The sequence below is a fragment of the Ursus americanus genome, chromosome 18 (genome assembly GCF_024610735.1).
Source record: "Ursus americanus isolate L20-20 chromosome 18, mUrsAme1.1.p, whole genome shotgun sequence".
Lineage (NCBI taxonomy): Eukaryota > Metazoa > Chordata > Mammalia > Carnivora > Ursidae > Ursus > Ursus americanus.
The window spans coordinates 7290299-7308066 of record NC_142144.1 but is presented as its reverse complement, the minus strand read 5'-3'; the positions used below and the strand labels follow the sequence as shown (position 1 = coordinate 7308066).

Genomic DNA, 17768 nt, shown 5'->3' with positions numbered 1-17768 from the left:
CTGTAAGAATCCAGGTGAGACGCGATGGTGCCTCAGACCAGGGTGGTCTGCAGCGGGGCGGTGAGAAGGTAGAGCCGACAGAATTTCTAGAGCAGGATAGGAGGCTTTGCAGATGCTGACACCACCACCCAGAGCCTCCCTGCGCTGCTTAGCCATGGTCAACCCCACCGTAGTCTAGAGCTGCTGGGCTGCACCTCCTTCCAGCTGTTTGTAGACAAAGTTCCCAAGACAGCAGCAAACTCGCATGCTCTGAGGCCTGGGGAGGAAGGGTTTGGCTCCTGCTTTCCCAGAAGGATTTGGGGATTTCTGTGCCAGGGCAGTGACGTTACACACCATGAAGATACGAGGGGCAAGTCCATACAGAGGGAGAAGTTTGATGATGAAAATTTCATCCTGAAGCGCACGGGTCCTGGCATCTGGTCCATGGCCAATGCTGGGCCCCACACAAATGGTGCCCAGTTTGTCATCTGCGCTGCCAAGCCCGAGGGGCTGGAGGGTGAGCCTGTGGTCTTTGGTAAGGTGAAAGAGGACACGGAAACCATGGAGTGCTTCGGATCCGGGAATGGCAAGACCAGCCAGGTCACCAGTGCTGTCTGCAGACGGCGCTGATAAATGGGCTTGTGCTTTATCTTGGGAGGGCACCCCGCTCCCCACCTGCCTAAGACGTCCTACGGTCTTTGTGCTCTCATAGTAGATCTTTGGGTTCCACGTGGTCCTTATCCGCCTCCCAGTCCAGCTGGACACAAGAGTGAAGTGTGAAATAAAAACCAAATGACAAACTAGGAAAAAAAAGAGAGAGAGAGAGAGAGGAATGGAGGGTGATATTCAAAGTTTGGGGCCTGAACTTCTGGAGGAATGGAACGGCCATCAGTTGAAATGGAGAAGACTATGGGTGAGGCTGGCTGGGGGGAGGGGGCGGGCAGGATCGGGGGCGGCCATCAGGTAGTAGTTGATGTAGGAGCCTGGGGTTCAGGGCTCAGGTCTGGACCCAAGATAGAAGCTTGGAATCCTGTCCTGACCCAGAAACCCCGGCCCTAAACCACACACTGCAAACCACCCCACCCTGTCCCATTTCCTGGCGAGCTTGTTAAAAGGCACATGACTGCCCCCCTGGCGTTCCCGCCAGCCAGGTCCTGATTCAGTAGGTTGTGGGTGAGGTCTGACTCTCTGAACTTCCCACCCCAGGTGACTCTGAGCAGCGACAGTGCCCAGAACTCCCGCTAAATCGACACACAGTGAAATGGACTTGGATGCTTTTTGCCAAACATAAACAGTCCTGTTACCACCACCGCAATGACGATGTGGGATATATTCTGCCAATTCCCCCACGCCAGCCTGCAGTCAGCACCGTTCTCCCACCCTAGCCCCTGGAAACCACAGATCTGGTTTCTGTCCCTATGGTTGTGCTGTTTCCAAACTACCCCAGGGACACACTCATGTAGTATGTGGCCTCTTGTGTCTGCTTTTAACGGGTATAACATTTTATTTGGAAGTTTTGTACAAAACTGAACTTTAACACCTTCCCTAATATGTTACACTACGGTTTCTTTTTTCTTTTCTTTTCTTTTCAAGATGTTATTTATTTATTTGACAGAGAGATTGAGAGTGAGAGCGCAAGCAGGAGGAGCAGCAGAGGGAGAGGAGAAGTGGGCTCCCGCCAAGCAGGGAGTCCGATGCGGGGCTCGATCCCAGGACCCCAGGACCATGATCTGAGTCGAAGTCAGACGCTGAACCACTGGAGCCACCCAGGCGTCCCGGTCTCAAACTTTAGAGGTCATCTGAATCACCTGGAGAACGTGTTCAAACACAGGTTACTAAGCCCCATCCCTGGAGTTTCCGATTCCGTAGGTCCAGGGTGGGGTCCCAGATTTACACATCTACCAAGTTCCCTGGTGGTGCTGATTGATGCCGGTGGTGCGGGGACCACACTTTGAGAACCACTGGTTTGGGCAGCCGCCAAACCAGGATCTCAGTGTATGCAGAGTCCATCTGGTCTCAGGGGCCCAGGGCCAGCGAGGGGCTGGCTGGTCAAAGGGTCAAGGGGGAGCCTAAGCCTTGATAAGGCCTGGGAGAATTTTCTCTCCACCAGCACCACCCACGGCGTGAAAGAAAAAGCCGGCCGGCTCTGGAGCACAGAGTCCCTTTTCCCCCGGGGCAGTATTGTGACAGTTGCATCACGGCCCTGGAGGACGTGCTCTGGGATGGAAATCACTGGTAATCAGACCCTTGGGCAAATGGAGAGGCTGGAGCCTGAGCCAGGGGCTGGGGCATGGTACTGAGGGGCCTCCCTCTGCTGTTCGTGGCTCCCAGGGTTGGGGCCCAGCGCCGGAGCTCCTCGCTAGCTTTTCCTTTACCTGCGGTTCTTTCTAATTCACATTCATTGTAGAAATTTGGAAAGACAAAACGAGCAAAATAAAATCGTCAGTGTTAACATTCTGAGATAGTGTCTTCTGGTTTAAAAAAAAAATTTTTTTTTTAAGTAGGCTCTACACCCAATGTGGGACTTGAACTCACGACCTCGAGATCAAGAGTCACATGTTCTACTGACCAACCAGCCAGGTGCCCCTAAAAAAATTTTAATCTCTTATTTCTTTTTTTAAAATGATTTTATTATTTTATTTATAAGTAATCTCTATACCTATCATGGGGGTTGAACTCACAGCCCCGAGATCAAGAGTCGCAGGCTCTACCAACTGAGCCAGCCAGACACCCCTCAATCTCTTATTTTTTAAGCTGAGTAGTGGCTCCATTAGTGTTTATTATTTTTTATTCTTACATCTTTATTTTATTTATTTATTTATTTTTTAAAAGATTTTATTTATTTATGTGACAGAGAGACAGCCAGCGAGAGAGGGAACACAGCAGGGGGAGTGGGAGAGGAAGAAGCAGGCTCCCAGCGGAGGAGCCTGCTGTGGGACTCGATCCCATAACGCCAGGATCACGCCCTGAGCCGAAGGCAGACGCTTTAACGACTGCGCTACCCAGGCGCCCTATTCTTACATCTTTAAACTGAACATGAGCACTATGTTACGGGTTGAATTCTGTCCCCCAAAAGTTCTGACGTTGAAGTCCTAACCCCTAGTACTTCGGAATGTGACCTATTTAGAACCAGGCAGTTAGTTAAGATGAGGTCGTATTGGAGTAGACTGGGCCCCTAATCCAGTATAACTGGTATCCTTATAAATGGGGAAAGTTGGCCCCAGACGTGCACACAGAGAGAATGTCCTGCGTGGACTGGAGTTCTGCCACTGAAGAACCTACCAGAAGCCATGAACCTACCAGAAACCTACCCTAGCGCCTTTGGAGGGAGCACGGCCCTGCTGACACCTTGCTCTCAGATGTCTCACCTCTGCAACTGTCAGACCGTACATTTCTGTTGTTTAGGGCACTCAGTTTGTCGTATTTTGTTATAGTAGCCCTAGCAAACTGATACACATCACATGCCCTCTTTTGAAAATATAGTTCACAATTAGAATTTTTTTCAAAAGTACCACGGAGAATATACAAGAGGGACATAAGAAGCACCTTCTACCAGAAACTTGCATTCTTTACCCTATGAATTTCTTTTTTAAAAAAATTATTTGAATTTTAATTCTTTTAAAAGATTTTTATTTATTTGAGAGAGAACGAGAGAGGGAGCGCGGGCATGGGGGAGGGGCAGGGGCAGGCAGGCAGAGGGAGAGGGAGAAGCAGACTCCCCGCTGAGCAGGGAGCCCGATGTGGGGCTCGATCCAAGGACCCTGAGATCATGACCCGAGCAGAAGGCAGACAGTTAACCCACTGAGCCACCCAGGCGCCCTTTCTCTATGAATTTCTATCTACATTTCTCCCCAGCCACCCAAACATCTGCATAAGCCTTACACTGAGCTTTCAGTTTACAACCTCAGCATGGTTTTTCTGTGCTATCTCACTAGTCTCTTCAGCGAGTTTGTAATCTGTTGATTTTTTTCTGACTACAAACATATTCCCTTGTAAAAAATACTTAAACATTACAGGGACGCCCGGCTGGCTCAATCAGTAGAGCATGCAATTCTTTTTTTTTTTCCCAAGATTTTATTTATTTATTTGACAGAGCACACAAGCGGGCAGAATGGCAGGCAGAGGGAGAGGGAGAAGCAGACTCCCCACTGAGCAAGGAGCCTGACGTGGGGCTCGATCCCAGGACCCTGAGATCATGACCAGAGCCAAAGGCAGACGGTTAACCCACTGAGCCACCCAGGCGCCCCAGAGCATACAATTCTTGATCTCAGGGTTGTAAATGCAAGCCCCACGTTGGGTGTAGAGATTATTTAACAAACAAAAACAAGCAACTTGGGGCGCCTGGGTGGCGCAGTCGTTAAGCGTCTGCCTTCGGCTCAGGGCGTGATCCCGGCATTCCGGGATCGAGTCCCACATCGGGCTTCTCCGCTGGGAGCCTGCTTCTTCCTCTCCCACTCCCCCTGCTTGTGTTCCCTCTCTCGCTGGCTGTCTCTCTGTCACATAAATAAATAAAAAATCTTAAAAAAAAAAAAACAAGCAACTTAACCATTACAGAAATTCACAACGTACCAGTGAAGAGCTCTCTCCTAATTCCATCTTCCAGCAATAACAGTTCAGTGTATATTCCTCCAGATTCTTTTGACCTGCTGGCGGTAACGTGCTCACGCGGTTTTCGTGCAGAGATGGCATCATAGCCCTGCTCAGTGTAGCACCTCACCTTTTATTTATCTCAGTTACACGTCTGGGGATCTTTCCATGCCTGCATAATCCATCTTAGCATATTTAATGGCTGTGTAGTATTTTATGAATATATGTGGCATAATTTATCAAGCAGCTAGGATTGATTTTTCATCCTTCTACAATATTAGTCATTTTAAGTAGGGCTTAGGGCAGACAGACCGGTGTGTTGAGATCTGGTTCTATGAGATCCTCCCTGCTTCACCCTGACTATCCTCTATTGTTTATTTTTCTTTTCTTTTTTCTTTTTCTTGCCTTTAAGTTTATTTATGTGTTTATTATTGTTAAAATCGAAATACAGCTGACACACGATGTTACATTAGTTTCAGGTGTACAACATAGTGATTTGACAAGTTTATACACCATTCTGTGCTCGCCACAACTGTAGTGACCACCTATCACCATGCAAAGCTATTAAAATATCACTGATTATATTCCCTATGCTGCGCCTTTTATTCCTATGACTTCCTCATTCCGTGACTGGAAGCCTGTATCTCCCACCCCTTCACTCATTTTGACAGCCCCCCCCCAAGAACCTTCAGTTTGTTCTCTGTGTTTATGGGTCTGTTTTCTGCTTTTTGTTGATTTATTCATTTGTTCTGGTTTTTAGATTCCACACATAAGTGAGATCACATGGTACCTGTCTTTCTCTGTCTGACTTATTTCACTTAGCACAAGATCCTCGAGGTCCATCCATGTGGTTGCAAATGGTAAATATCTTGTTTTTTAAAAAGATTTTATTCATTTATTTGTCAGAGAGAGAGAGTACAAGCAGGGGGAGCAGCAGGCAGAGGGAGAGGCAGGCTCCCCACTGAGCAGGGAGCCCCATGCAGGAATCAATCCCAGGACCTTGGGATCATGACCTGAGCCAAAGGCAGAAGCTTAACCCAGTGAGCCACCCAGGTCTCCGCAATTTCTCATTTTTTTATGGCTGAGCAATATTCCATTTTGTATACACACACACACACACCACATCTTTATTCATTCATCTATCAGTGGACGTTTTGGCTGCTTCCATATCTTAGTTATTATCAATAACACTGCAGTAAGCATACAGGTGCCTTTAGCTTTTTGAATTAGTGTTTTCATTTTCTTTCTTTTTAAAAGATTTAATATTTATTTAGTTAGTTACTTGGTTAGAGAGGGAGAGAGAGAGCAGGGGGAGGGGCAGAGGGAGAGAGAGAATCCTAAGCAGCCTTCATGCAGCACGGAGCCTGACTCGGGGCTCGATCCCAAGACCCGGAGATCCCGGCCTGAGCTGAAGTCAAGAGTCAGATGCTTAACTGACTGAGCCACCCAGGTGCCCCTTAAACACTTTTATTTTTAAGTAATCTCTACCCCCAACATGGGCCTTGAAGTCACGACCCAGATATCAAGAGCCACATGCTCCACCCACTGAGCCAGCCAAGCGCCCCTATTTTTAATTTTTTGAGGAACCTCTCTCTACACTGTTCTCTATAGAAGCTGCACTAAGTTACATTCCCACCAACGCTGCATGAAGGTTCCTTTTTCCCACATCCTTGCCAACACTTGTTAATTCTTGTCTTTTTGATACTACGTTCTTTTTTTAAGATTTTATTTATTTATTCGACAGAGATAGAGACAGCCAGTGAGAGAGGGAACACAAGCAGGGGGAGTGGGAGAGGAAGAAGCAGGCTCATAGCGGAGGAGCCTGATGTGGGGCTCGATCCCAGAACGCCAGGATCACGCCCTGAGCCGAAGGCAGACGCTTAACCGCTGTGCCACCCAGGCGCCCCTTGATACTACGTTCTGACAGGTGTGAGGTGACATCTCATGGAGGTTTTGAGATTTTATTTATTTATTTATTTATTTATTTATTTATTTAGAGAGCTTGAGCTGGGGTGGGGGGAGGTAGGAGGGGCAGAGGGAGAGAGAGAATCCCAAGCAGACTCCACACGGAGAGCAGAGCCTGACACGGGGCTCTATCCCATGACCCTGAGATCAGGACCTGAGCCAAAACCAAGAGTCTGATGTTCAATCAGTGGAGCCGCCCACGCGCCCATCATTGACATTTTGATTTGCATGTCCCTGATGATGAGTGACGTTGAGCATCTTTTCACGTGTCTGTGGGCCACCTGGATGTCTTCTTTGGGAAAATGTCTATTCAGGTCCTCTGCCCATCTTTTAATTGGATTTTTTGTGTTTTTTTGGTGTTAAGTTGTTGGAGTTCTTTATATATTTTGGATACTAAATCCTCATTGGATATATCCTTTGAAAATATCTCCTCCCATTCAGAGTTTGTCTTTTCATTCTGTTGATGATTTCTTTCATTGTGTGAAAGCTTTTTTATTTTGGGGTAGTCCCAAGAGTTTATTTTTGCTTGTGGAGACATACTGAAAAAATGCTGCTAAGACCGATGTCAAAGAAATTACTGCCTGTTTTCTTCTAATTACTCTCTATTTGTAACTGCGCTGGGCCACTCATCCTTGCACCAGCTTCCAGAGAGAACTAATGTGCACAGGGTGTGCACTGTGCAAACGCATGTTGCCTGTCTTTAATTGGCTTTTGCTCCAAACCCATAAGGCTTCCTGGTCCATGTGGAGCCCTCTTTTTGACTGGGCTACAGGCAAGCCTGAGGGACACCTCTCCCTCCTTTCCCTGAGTCTCTCACCCCCATGGGAGGGTAAGAAGGGGTCAGTCCAAAGACAATCACATTGAGGAAAAGAAAGGCTGAAAGGAAATTTCTCTTTAAGGTCCAAATCTTTGCCTACCTTCTTCTCCTCCTCCTCCTCCTCCTCCTCCTCCTCCTCCTCCTCCTCCTCCTCCTTCTTCTTTTAAGATTTTTATTTATTTATTTGACAGAGAGGCAGCGAGAGAGGGAACACAAGCAGGGGGAGTGGGAGAGGGAGAAGCAGGCTTCCCGCTGAGCAGGGAGCCCGATGCGGGGCTCGATCCCAGAACACTGGGATCCTGACCTGAGCCGAAGGCAGACGCTTAACGACTGAGCCACCCAGCCGCCCCTCTTTGCCTGCCTTCTTGATGATTATGTTAAAATTCATTCCTAGGGGTGCCTGGCTGTCTCAGTTGGTAGAGCACGTGACTCTTGATCTTGGGGTTGTGAGTCCCAGCCCCATGTTGGGTGTAGAGATTGCTTTAAAAAACCTCCAAAAATCAAATAAATAGAAATAAAACCTTAAACACCAACATCCTCTTACACCCAGCTGTTTAGGAATATTACATATATAGTTTTTTTTTAATTTTTAAAAGATTTCATTTATTTATTTAAGAGAGAGAGTGAGCACAAGTGGATGGGAGGAGCAGAGGGAGAGGGAGAAGCAGACTCCCCGTTGAGCAGGGACCCTTGGATCATGACCTGAGCTGAAGGCAGATGCCTAACTGACTGAGCCAACCAGGTGCCCCAGTTTTGTGTTGTTGTTGTTAACATATAATGTATTATTTGTTTCAGGGGTACAGGTGTGTGATTCATCGGTCTTACACAACACACAGCGCTCACCACAACACATACCCTCCCCAGTGTCCATCACCCAGCCTCCCCATCCTCTCTCCCCCATCCTGTCCAGCAACCCTCAGTTTGTTTCCTGAGATTAAGAGTCTCTTATGGTTTGTCTCCTTCTCTGGTTTCTTCTTGTTTCATTTTTTCCTCTCTTCCCCTATAATCCTCTGTCTTGTTTCTTAAATTCCACATATTAGTGAGGTCATATGATAATTGCCTTTCTCCGATTGACTTATTTTGCTTAGCATAATACCCTCTAGTTCCATCCACGTTGTTGCAAATGGCAAGATTTCATTTTTTGATGGCTGTGTAATATTCCATTGTGTATATACACCACATCTTCTGTATCCATTCATCTGTCAATGGACATCTGGGCTCTTTTCATAGTTTGGCTATTGTGGACATTGCTGCTTTAAACATTGGGGTGCAGGTGCCCCTTTGGATCACTACATTTGTATCTTTGGGGTAAATACCCAGTAGTGCGATTGTTGAGTCATTATATATAGTTTTTTTAAGATTTTATTTTTAAGCAATCTATATACCAACATGGGGCTCAAACTCACAACCCCGAGATCAAGAGTTGCATGCTCTACTGACTGAACCAGCCAGACACCCGTTTAAGGTTTTTATAATGTCCAGTTGTTCTAAAGATTACATCAATTTCAATTTTTTAATTTTAATTTTTTAAAGATTTATTTATTTGAGACAGAGAAAGAGAGTGCACTGCAGGGAAGTACAGGAGGAGAGCAGAGGGAAAGGGAAAGAAGCAGACTCCCTGCTCAGCATGGACCCCATCCCTGGGCTCTATCCCACAATCCTGAGATCGTGACTTGAGCCAAAACCAAGAGTTGGACACTTAACTGACTGAGCCACCCAGGCACACCAAAAGATTACATCAATTTTTAATCCTGCCAGCAACGTATGAGACTGCTTGTTTCCCGATGTCCTTGTCAGTGCTGGATGTTGTTCTTTTAAAAAAAAGTGGCCAATCCTGGCCAGCTCAGAGTGGTTTGCATTCAGAAGACATGTTCCAGCCGTCCAAAGTAATGTCAGAGTAACTCAAGTTCTTTTCTTGCATTTCTCAAACGCTACAAAAGGGATAGATACCCAGATCACAGCTATCCTTTTAAATATTCCCTTTTCTTCTCCATCCCACATCTTCCACACACCACAGGTGTCCATGTGATGGTCTTCAGTATCCCTTCCACCACCCAACCCTTTCCTATTTTCTGAGGAACTTTTCCTCCTCCTTCCTGTCACCCAGTGCCCTGTGTGTGTGTGTGTGTGTGTGTACCTCTCAATTCTGTCCATTTTCACATTCTCCAACACAAAAGCCCCCCAAAGCAGTGCAGTGGCAGGCAAGGACCCTCTTCAGATGGTGAAGAGGGGCCAAAATCACATAGGCAAAATCCTTCAGTGGGTAGGAAAGCTTCAACCATGTTATCTGGTCATGTCAGAGAGGTTGGCTGTGGGCTCCTGGGAGACGAGGTAGGGTATGTAGGTCTAGTGCTTCTTAAACTGGGTTTAGCACATAGCAGAGACTTAATAAATATTGGTTTGATGAATGTGGGGGCATTGAGAAATGATCAACAATTCTGTGCTGGGGGTAGCAAGAGACATTTTACAGAGATAATTGACCTAGGCCTGGCAGCAAGAACTTTACCTTGAGCAGCAAGAAGGACATCTCTTCCTTTGTAGGGGAAATTAAAGGATGGGGGAAGTTAAAAATGAGGGCGAGTAGGGAGAAGGTAGAGGGACTTCCATTTGATGGTTTTATTTTTCTCTATGAAAAAGGAGAGTTGGAGTATGGGATGCTAGGAGTCACTCGGGGACAGGGAAGATGTCTAGGGACAAATGGAACAGTTCTGGGTGGTGGTGAGGGCTCAGGTGAAGGTGGAGGCAATGACGTGTGGGCTTCATCCTTGCAGAACCTCAGGGAGAAGATGAACGGACGTGGCGGGCTCCTGAACACTGGGGAATGAATATGGTGGCCACTAGCCGATGAAAGCGAAGCCAGAAAAGCAGGTACTATGTGGAGAGGGGGGAACCTGGAATTTCAGATTTCATGTGGACCGGTTGTGTGGCCCCGGGGGTCCACGGCTGAGGTGCACGGGGAAGTCATGGACATGACGATGTCGAGGAACTGAGGCCAAGTTGGCCTGAGGATGTTAAAGTCTCCCAGAATCCAGGGCGGCGCGGTGAGCCACGTGACAGCCCCCCTTGATTGGTCGACAGCGAGGCATAGTTGAGAAGATGGCGGCTCAGCGAGAACCTCATCGAAGTAGGTCTGTACACACAGCAGCACCCAGTGTGCAGGAGGGCGGTGAGGGGCAAGGGGAACGCGACCCCTTCCTCCTGTCTGGACAAGGACGGAGTTGGCGCTGTAGGAGGGGGAGAGAGTCTGGGTGGTGTGCAACAGCGGAGTATTGACAGGGTTGGATTTCCAGAAGCAGCGCGTAGCTCCGGCCACAAACGTGTTGTGTGTCCTCCGTCTGAACCCGGTTTCCTAACACGTATCAAAGGTTCCGGGGTAGAGTTTTAGCGCTCCTTCGAGTTAGGGGACTAGAGGAGGACCAAGACAGGATAAAAATGGCGGAGGGTCAGCCGGGCCTTGAACGGCGGGGCAAGCCGAGGCAAGGCCCGCTGGTGGCGTCGCGCGTCTCCACGGCGACGGGACTCGTGGCCGGGGACGTGGGCGGAGCTTCGGGTGGGGCGGGGCATCTCTGTGACGCCAGGGGCTGGGCCTAAATGGCGAAACCCGAGAGGCTCCCGGGGGGGTTTGAACTGGCCAATGGGCGAGCTGCCGACCGGGTGTCGGAAAAGGAGGCGGAAGCGGGGAGGAGCCGCCGCGGGAGCCGGACTGCATCCGCCGCGGCGTCTCCATGGCACGGCCCTGGCCTCCGACTTCAACGACTTCATAAGGAGACGTTTCTGGGCGCAGCCGTGTCGCTCCTGGTGAGAGACCGCCGGCAGGCGGGACCCCGGGCGCTCCGGCGTGCTCCGCGGCCACCGCCGGGCCGCGTCCCATGGGCAGCATGGCCCCCGCCGGGGTCGCCGACCCCCGTCGCCCCCCGCCCCCCTCCCCGCAGCCGCACCCCCTCCAGCCCCCTGGCGCGCTCGTCCGGCTCCCGTCAGAATGTGGCCCCCGCCCCGCCCCCTCGGCGCGGGCCTTCTTCTCCTCCCGCTAACGGGCGGGCCGGCCGCCTCCCTCCTGACCTGGCCTCTGGCAGGACTCTGCTCCTTCCTACGCCGCCCTCCGGCAGGGCCTCACCCTTCTCTCTATGGGCAGAAACTGGTCCCCTCCTGCCCGCTGGTGGGTGGTCGTCCCTCCTCCCCGCCGACGGAGACAGGCCAGGCCCCGCGACCCCTGTCCGCCGGTGGGCGTCGCCCCGGCCGCCTCTCCCTCCCTGCGGGCCGCGACTCGGCAGTTATTTGTCCGCGCCTCGTAGACAGCGCTGTCCCCCGGCGGCCGCCTCCCGGCCTCCCGACCCCGCGGGAGGCGGGAGTGGGATTACCCGTCCAGGGGGCCTCACCGGGGGTTCCGTCCCGCTCCCTGCACCACCCGGCGTCTGACCCGCTCTAATGCGGATACTAAATCCCAGTGGCCGCTGGCTGCTGCGCCCTGGAGGATTTTCCCTCCGCCGTCGGGAGTACCCACTTGAGGCCACTCGCACCTTTCCCCTGCAGCCGCGGCCCCTCCCGCCTTCAAATACTATTGGTCCTCTCTGGGTTTCTATTCTCCCGGGAACGCCCCTTCTCCTAGGAGACAGTTGCCCTGGCCCCGCCCCGAATATCCCTCCTGCTCCCTGCGCGGGTTTCGGCCCTTTGGGGCCCACTTGGGGGCCTAGCGGTGCCTGCCCGCCCTTCACGCACGCCAGCCGGCGCCTCAGGTTTTCCCTCTGGTGGCCCACCCACCTTCTTTCCCGGGTGGGGCCTGGGCGTGGTGGTCCTTGCCCCTGAAGTTCCTCCCCCCGTCCCTCCCTGGGGAGGGGAGCTCCCTCCGCGCCCCCCAGCACCTACCGGCCGCCCTCCCGCTGCCCCGCAGGTCGCTCAGCCTCTCCTATCTCCCCCCACTTTGGCAGGACAGTTGCTGTGCGACTTGGACAGTAGAGGAGCGCCTCCCAAGTTTACATCCAACTGCCACCCCTAAAGCTTCCACCCTCCTCCCCTCAGAGAGGACGTTTGATGCCGGGCCCCTGAGATTCTCATTGACAAGTCCCTCTGGGTCCCCCTGAGCAGAGCCTGCTGACCCAATTGCCCACCTTTGCGGCTTTGATGCCTAGCCATGTCTGCCTCATCCTCAGGCGGCTCCCCCAGGTACTGCCAACGTGGGGGGCGCCTCCGCGGAAGGGCAGGGAAAGGTGGTCAGGGGCCCCCAGGCCAGGCTCATCGAAGGCTTCTCTTTTCAGCTTCCCTGTTCTGTGTATTGAAAGTCTGGACCAAAACATTGAAAAGTCATTTTTAAAGGGAAGGAGGGAAAAAAAGTCTTGCTCACAATCCCAGTTCTGCCTCCCTCTTGCCCTCCCTCTCTCCCCAGGTGCCCCAGTTTCTGACAGCAAACAGGGCCACCGTTGTCTCCATGGAGTACTAGCTCAGGTCCTTTTTGAAAGGAAGCTACGTGTAAATAAATAACAACGATGTAGGCCGTTAACAAGGTGTCGATGCAGTTGGGTGATTTGACGGCAAGCCTGCAGGGGGGGACAGATTTCCCACATCTGTTGGATTTTAAGTGAGATGGGGGAAAAAAAATCTGTCTACTCAGATTTGGTATTCCTCACCTAAAGGATGAATAGGGCGCAATAAATATTTTTTCTTTTTCATCAAGGTGTGATACACATACAGCAGGATGCACGCTAAAGTGCTCGAGCATTTTCGTGTTGCGTTTTTAGGTTTATTCTCCTCAAAATATTTGCGGGGAGGGCAGAAGTCCTATTGGGAGGCTGTCAGGAGGTAGTGGGATGGATCAAATGAGTTTTCCCAGTCCCTTTCTGTGGTGGAATTCTTGGACGCTCTGTTGCCAAATGCTGGAGATGAAACTTCTGCTGTATTTGCAGATCTGGTGATGGGGCTGTTCATGTATGAATGTGACAAATTGCACATAGTGTATGTGTGTGTGTGTGTATGCGTGTGTTTGTATGTGTGTGTGTGTGTGTATATATATATATATGTATATATATAACCTATCTAAAACAAAAATAACCCTGCTTCGCAGGATTTTAAAGGGTAGTAAGTAGAATATTTGGGGACATGGTAACTTTCCATCAGCTTCCTGGAATATGTGACTGTGAATTTAATGAATTTGAGTCACAGGAACTTTGTTCCTGGGCCTGCTGCTCTATCTTTTAATGACTGTCATTCCTGGAGCATTTCTCCAGGGCCGCCTCTGCTCCGGGCACAGTCCTGGGCACTTTCACCATTGGCCACACTAGTACCTTGCCTGGTGCTCCCCTGCTGCCTGCTTTTTGTCACCTGACAGGATGACAGCTGGGCTTTTCAGCAAAAGGTCACAATACGTGTGATGTGACAGCGAGGTTAAAAGGCCGGTCCAGCGAATGCCCATCACCCCCGTTTCCATCCCCCTGCCGGGCACACCATGTGTGTTCGGTGGCCATGTAAAGGGAGCCAAGTGATTCCAGACTGGTTCTCCTAGCCGTGAACTCGTGTGTCATTCGGGAGATCTAAGAGATAGAAGAGCCCTAGTTTTCTGCTTACAATCTGGTTCTTGTGCCTGGATGCAGGTTTCCATCGTGTGGGAAGAACGGAGTAACAAGTCTCACGCAGAAAAAGGTCTTGAGGACACCTTGTGGCGCCCCCAGTGTGACTGTGACGGTAGGTGACGTGCCCACGGAGCAGCCCTCCACTCTGCAGCCCCACCAGAAATGCTTCGGCACGCCTTTTCCGGGAGCACCTTTCCCCGCTGCTACCACTGTGGCCCAGTGCTCTGCTAGAGGCTTTCCTGCATATCCTGCTGATTGGGGGTTTGTTTTTTGTTTTATTTTTTTCTGCCTGTGGTAAAGCTGCTGGGTGTGAGGAGGTTGTCTTAACCTAATCCTTCCAAATTCCAGAAGTCCTGAGAAACACGTTTTGCAAAAGAAGAAAAGAGAATGGGGAGGGGATGGTTGCGGGTGGTGGGCAAGGGGTGTATGGCTGGGGGTTCCGCCCTGCTCGAATTCTCTTCCGAATCAGTACAACCTTCTCATCTCAGCATTTCCTTTAGCTTTCCGCTTTCCTCCTCCCTCACCTGCCTGCTGCCTGGTTTATCGTGGACTCTAACCATGTGCTGTATCCTGTGCTACTGTGCGTGCCCAGATCAGATCACGGGGCAGAAGGATTCCCCTGCTTTCCAGCGGGCTTGGAAGGAGATTCGGCTCTGAGGACCCTGGGGCCTGGGTTCCAGCTCTTTTGTGGAACCTGCAGGTCTCGCAGACCCCTCTCTTGAGCGGACCTAGATCTTCCAGGTGGTCCTCAGCCGGGATCTCTGCGGGAGGGTGCTGAACGGCACTGCTGCCTTGGTCCCTGCCTGCATGCCAGTAGTTGGTAGCTGTCCTGCTCGCTTGGTGGCTAGGCTTTCAGTGGCCCCCGGAGGCTGTGAGCTCAGTTTTTTATGCCAGTTTACTCATCCACAGATCAACCTTTTTTGTGTTGTCCTCCCCCGCCTGCCAGAAGCGAACCATGAAGGACCGCTCTTCAACCCCCCCCTTACATGTTCACGTGGATGAGAACACTCCTGTCCACGTCCACATAAAAAAACTCCCGAAACCGTCAGCAACCAGCGGCCAGGTAGGAGCATGCCGGTCGGGCGAGGTGACGGCTGTGGAGCAGGGTGACCCCTCCCAGCACAGCCTCCTCGGACTTCAGACTCCACAAAGGTTTGGGAGACAAATGCGCTTGCTTTCCGAGGTCAGCTGCCTGGCCAGAAGGTAGGCAGCACTGTCATCCAGAAATGGCGGCGGCAGCCCTAGTCCGAGGAGGCTCCCCAGCAGAGCTGGAAGTGGATGCCACCAGAGTGAGACCACGGCCAGCTGTGTGGGGGAGTGACCCTGGGTTTGTCCCTTTCCACAGAAATCTCATAAGCGCGGAATGAAAGGGGACACCGTGAATGTGCGGCGGAGTGTCCGGGTGAAAACCAAGGTACCTTGGATGCCCCCTGGAAAATCATCCGCCCGGCATGTGGGATGCAAGTGGGAGGTAGGCTCATTCTTGTTCAGGCTTTTCTTCTCGGACTGGTCAGGTTCTAGCAGGCCTCAAACTCGGTATGATTCAGGGTTAGCTGTCGCTCTTAGAGATGCCCCAGTAGGTCCTGGTTACTGAGCGCCTGGCTAAACCCTGAAAGTACGCGAATGTTCTTGAGCCCTTAACACCACTGCCAGGTGGTAGGTCTTGCTCTCCCCATAGACATATGAGGAAACCATGGTGCAGAGAGATGAAGTCCCAGAGAAAGTAGCAGAGCCGGAGTCAGGGCTGAGGGAGGTCTCACTCTAGAAGCCGCACCCTCGGCCTCTCTGATGTGTGTGTGCAGAGCCACATTCTTTCCCCATGCAACCGTGATAGTATCTGAAGTGTAACCAACAAGGTATATACCAGGTGCATATTTAAGAAAGTGCCCCCTCTTTTGAGGTAGCCTCCATAAGAGATCATGCGTGTATTCCACAAATGTCATCAAAACCACTTTCCAAACAATCTCCTGGGGAATAATTGCCTTCCGTATGAGTTGTCAGGGTGCCAAGAGAATTACTGTCCTTTTTCTTTTAGCCACGCCTCAACATATTTTGCTTGTCCATCCATCCATCCATCCATCCATCCGTGCAGTAATTCTTGCAGCATATGTTTCTTGAGACTTGTGCCAGACACTGCGGGGCCCGGGGCTGAGAGCCGCAGACTCGCAGGCGCGCCCCTCCCTAGGCTTACGTTCTAGTCAATTGCAGTGAAACACCTCAGTGATGAGGCAAGACCTTTTGGCTGCACTTTAGACAAAGATCTCATAATCGGGGCGAGTAAAATGGACCTGAGGCTGCTTTGAGAGGAGGATGATGCCTGGCCCATTTTGAAACATTCAGTCTTTTGCTGATAGTTGATTACTTTTAAAATTAGAAATAAAAAATAAAAGTAATTACTCTGAAGTCCTACTTCATGGGTGTGACTCCCTGATTTGCCAGTTTTTCTAAAAGACAAAGGGAGTATGGGGTATTCTAGGGAATAAATGAAAAGTGTTCTGACCAGTATGTATGTATGTGTGTGTGTGTGTATACATAAATATGTGTGTTTATATATGTATATGTGTATGTATATATATATGCATAGTCATATATGTGCATGTACTTATATAAGAAAGATCGGAATTAAAATGCTGTCTTGCACTTTTCACTACACGTACCTCACTAATAATCAGTGAGACATAAATGAAAAACAACTATATTTTAAAAGCAAACACAAGCTCTCGTTTTTGTTGAATGGAATATAGTTAAAAAGCTCACCGATACCTCATGTTGACAAGCATATGAGAAATCAGCAAATCTTTTTAGAGCATTTTGAGAGGGTGGTAAAACCATTTAACAGCTGCGGAGCATTTATCTAAACATTAATGCTCTGGTTTGGGTTTTTTAAAAATTTTTTCCAGATATTTAAATTTTGAAGTCATCTCTGCACCCCATGTGGGGCTTGAGCTCACAACCCCGAGATCAGGATTCGCACGCTGCACCAACTGAACAAGGCAGGCACCCTAGGGATGCTATGGGTTTATATCTAGTAATTGATTCTGTAGTTTTATACTGAGAAATTTATCCTTAAAAAGTCACAGAAGGGTTCAGGGATGGCGTATCAAGATGTTTGTAAGAAAGAAAAATTGGAAGCAACTGAAATGTCTATCAGGAGGGTATTGGTTAAATTATGATATACCCATGCAATGTATATCCATACAGTCCAAAGACGGAGGTAGATATTTATAAATGATAATGAAGCACGGAGCCACATAGCATGTAGAGTTTGCCCCTATTTGTGCAAAAAGGGGCGTCTGTGGGGCACCTGGCTGGCTTAGTCCACAGAGCGTGCGACTCTTTTTTTTTTTTTTTTTTTAAGATTTTATTTATTTATTTGACAGAGATAGAGACAGCCAGAGAGAGAGGGAACACAAGCAGGGGGAGTGGGAGAGGAAGAAGCAGGCTCATAGCGGAAGAGCCTGATGTGGGGCTCGATCCCATAACGCAGGGATCACGCCCTGAGCCGAAGGCAGACGCCCAACCGCTGTGCCACCCAGGCGCCCCAGAGCGTGCGACTCTTAATCTTGGAGTCGTGAGTTTGAGCCCCACATTCGGCGTAGAGCTTACTTTAAAAAAAAAAAAGAAAAAGAACATCTGTATCGTGTACATGCATGTGTTTGTGTATGTATAACATTTTTCTAGAAAGATATACAGGATGTAGTAAGCAGTGATTACCTCTGGTTGGGGGGGCTTTATTTTTTATGGTCTGCTTGAATTTCATCTTAATAAGGATACTATATTTTATAATTAAAAATGCTTTTTAGGGGCACCTGGCTGGCTTAGTCGGAGCGTGTGACTCTTGATCTTGGGGTCTTGAGTTC

General features: G+C 49.9%; 1 protein-coding gene and 1 pseudogene across 7 annotated transcripts in view; both read left to right on the top strand.

Annotated features, from left to right (window-relative positions):
* Positions 1-24: 24 nt before the first annotated feature.
* LOC123775648 (peptidyl-prolyl cis-trans isomerase A pseudogene) lies at positions 25-609 on the top strand (annotated as a pseudogene).
* Positions 610-10968: 10359 nt separating this feature from the next.
* The window catches only part of ODF2 (outer dense fiber of sperm tails 2), a 30584-nt gene continuing 23784 nt past the window's right edge, over positions 10969-17768 (top strand). For 3 of the 7 annotated variants that reach the window (XM_045771107.2, XM_045771109.2, XM_045771106.2), the window contains exons 1-4: positions 10969-11146; positions 13930-14020; positions 14855-14971; positions 15254-15379. In XM_045771107.2, coding sequence (XP_045627063.2) covers positions 10983-11146; positions 13930-14020; positions 14855-14971; positions 15254-15379 — 498 coding nt within the window. In that variant the 5' untranslated portion in view covers positions 10969-10982. Of the gene's footprint in view, positions 11147-12273; positions 12509-13929; positions 14021-14817; positions 14972-15253; positions 15380-17768 lie in introns of those variants that run through there. The other 4 variants (XM_087869313.1, XM_045771110.2, XM_045771108.2 and 1 more) reach the window with 4 other exon arrangements.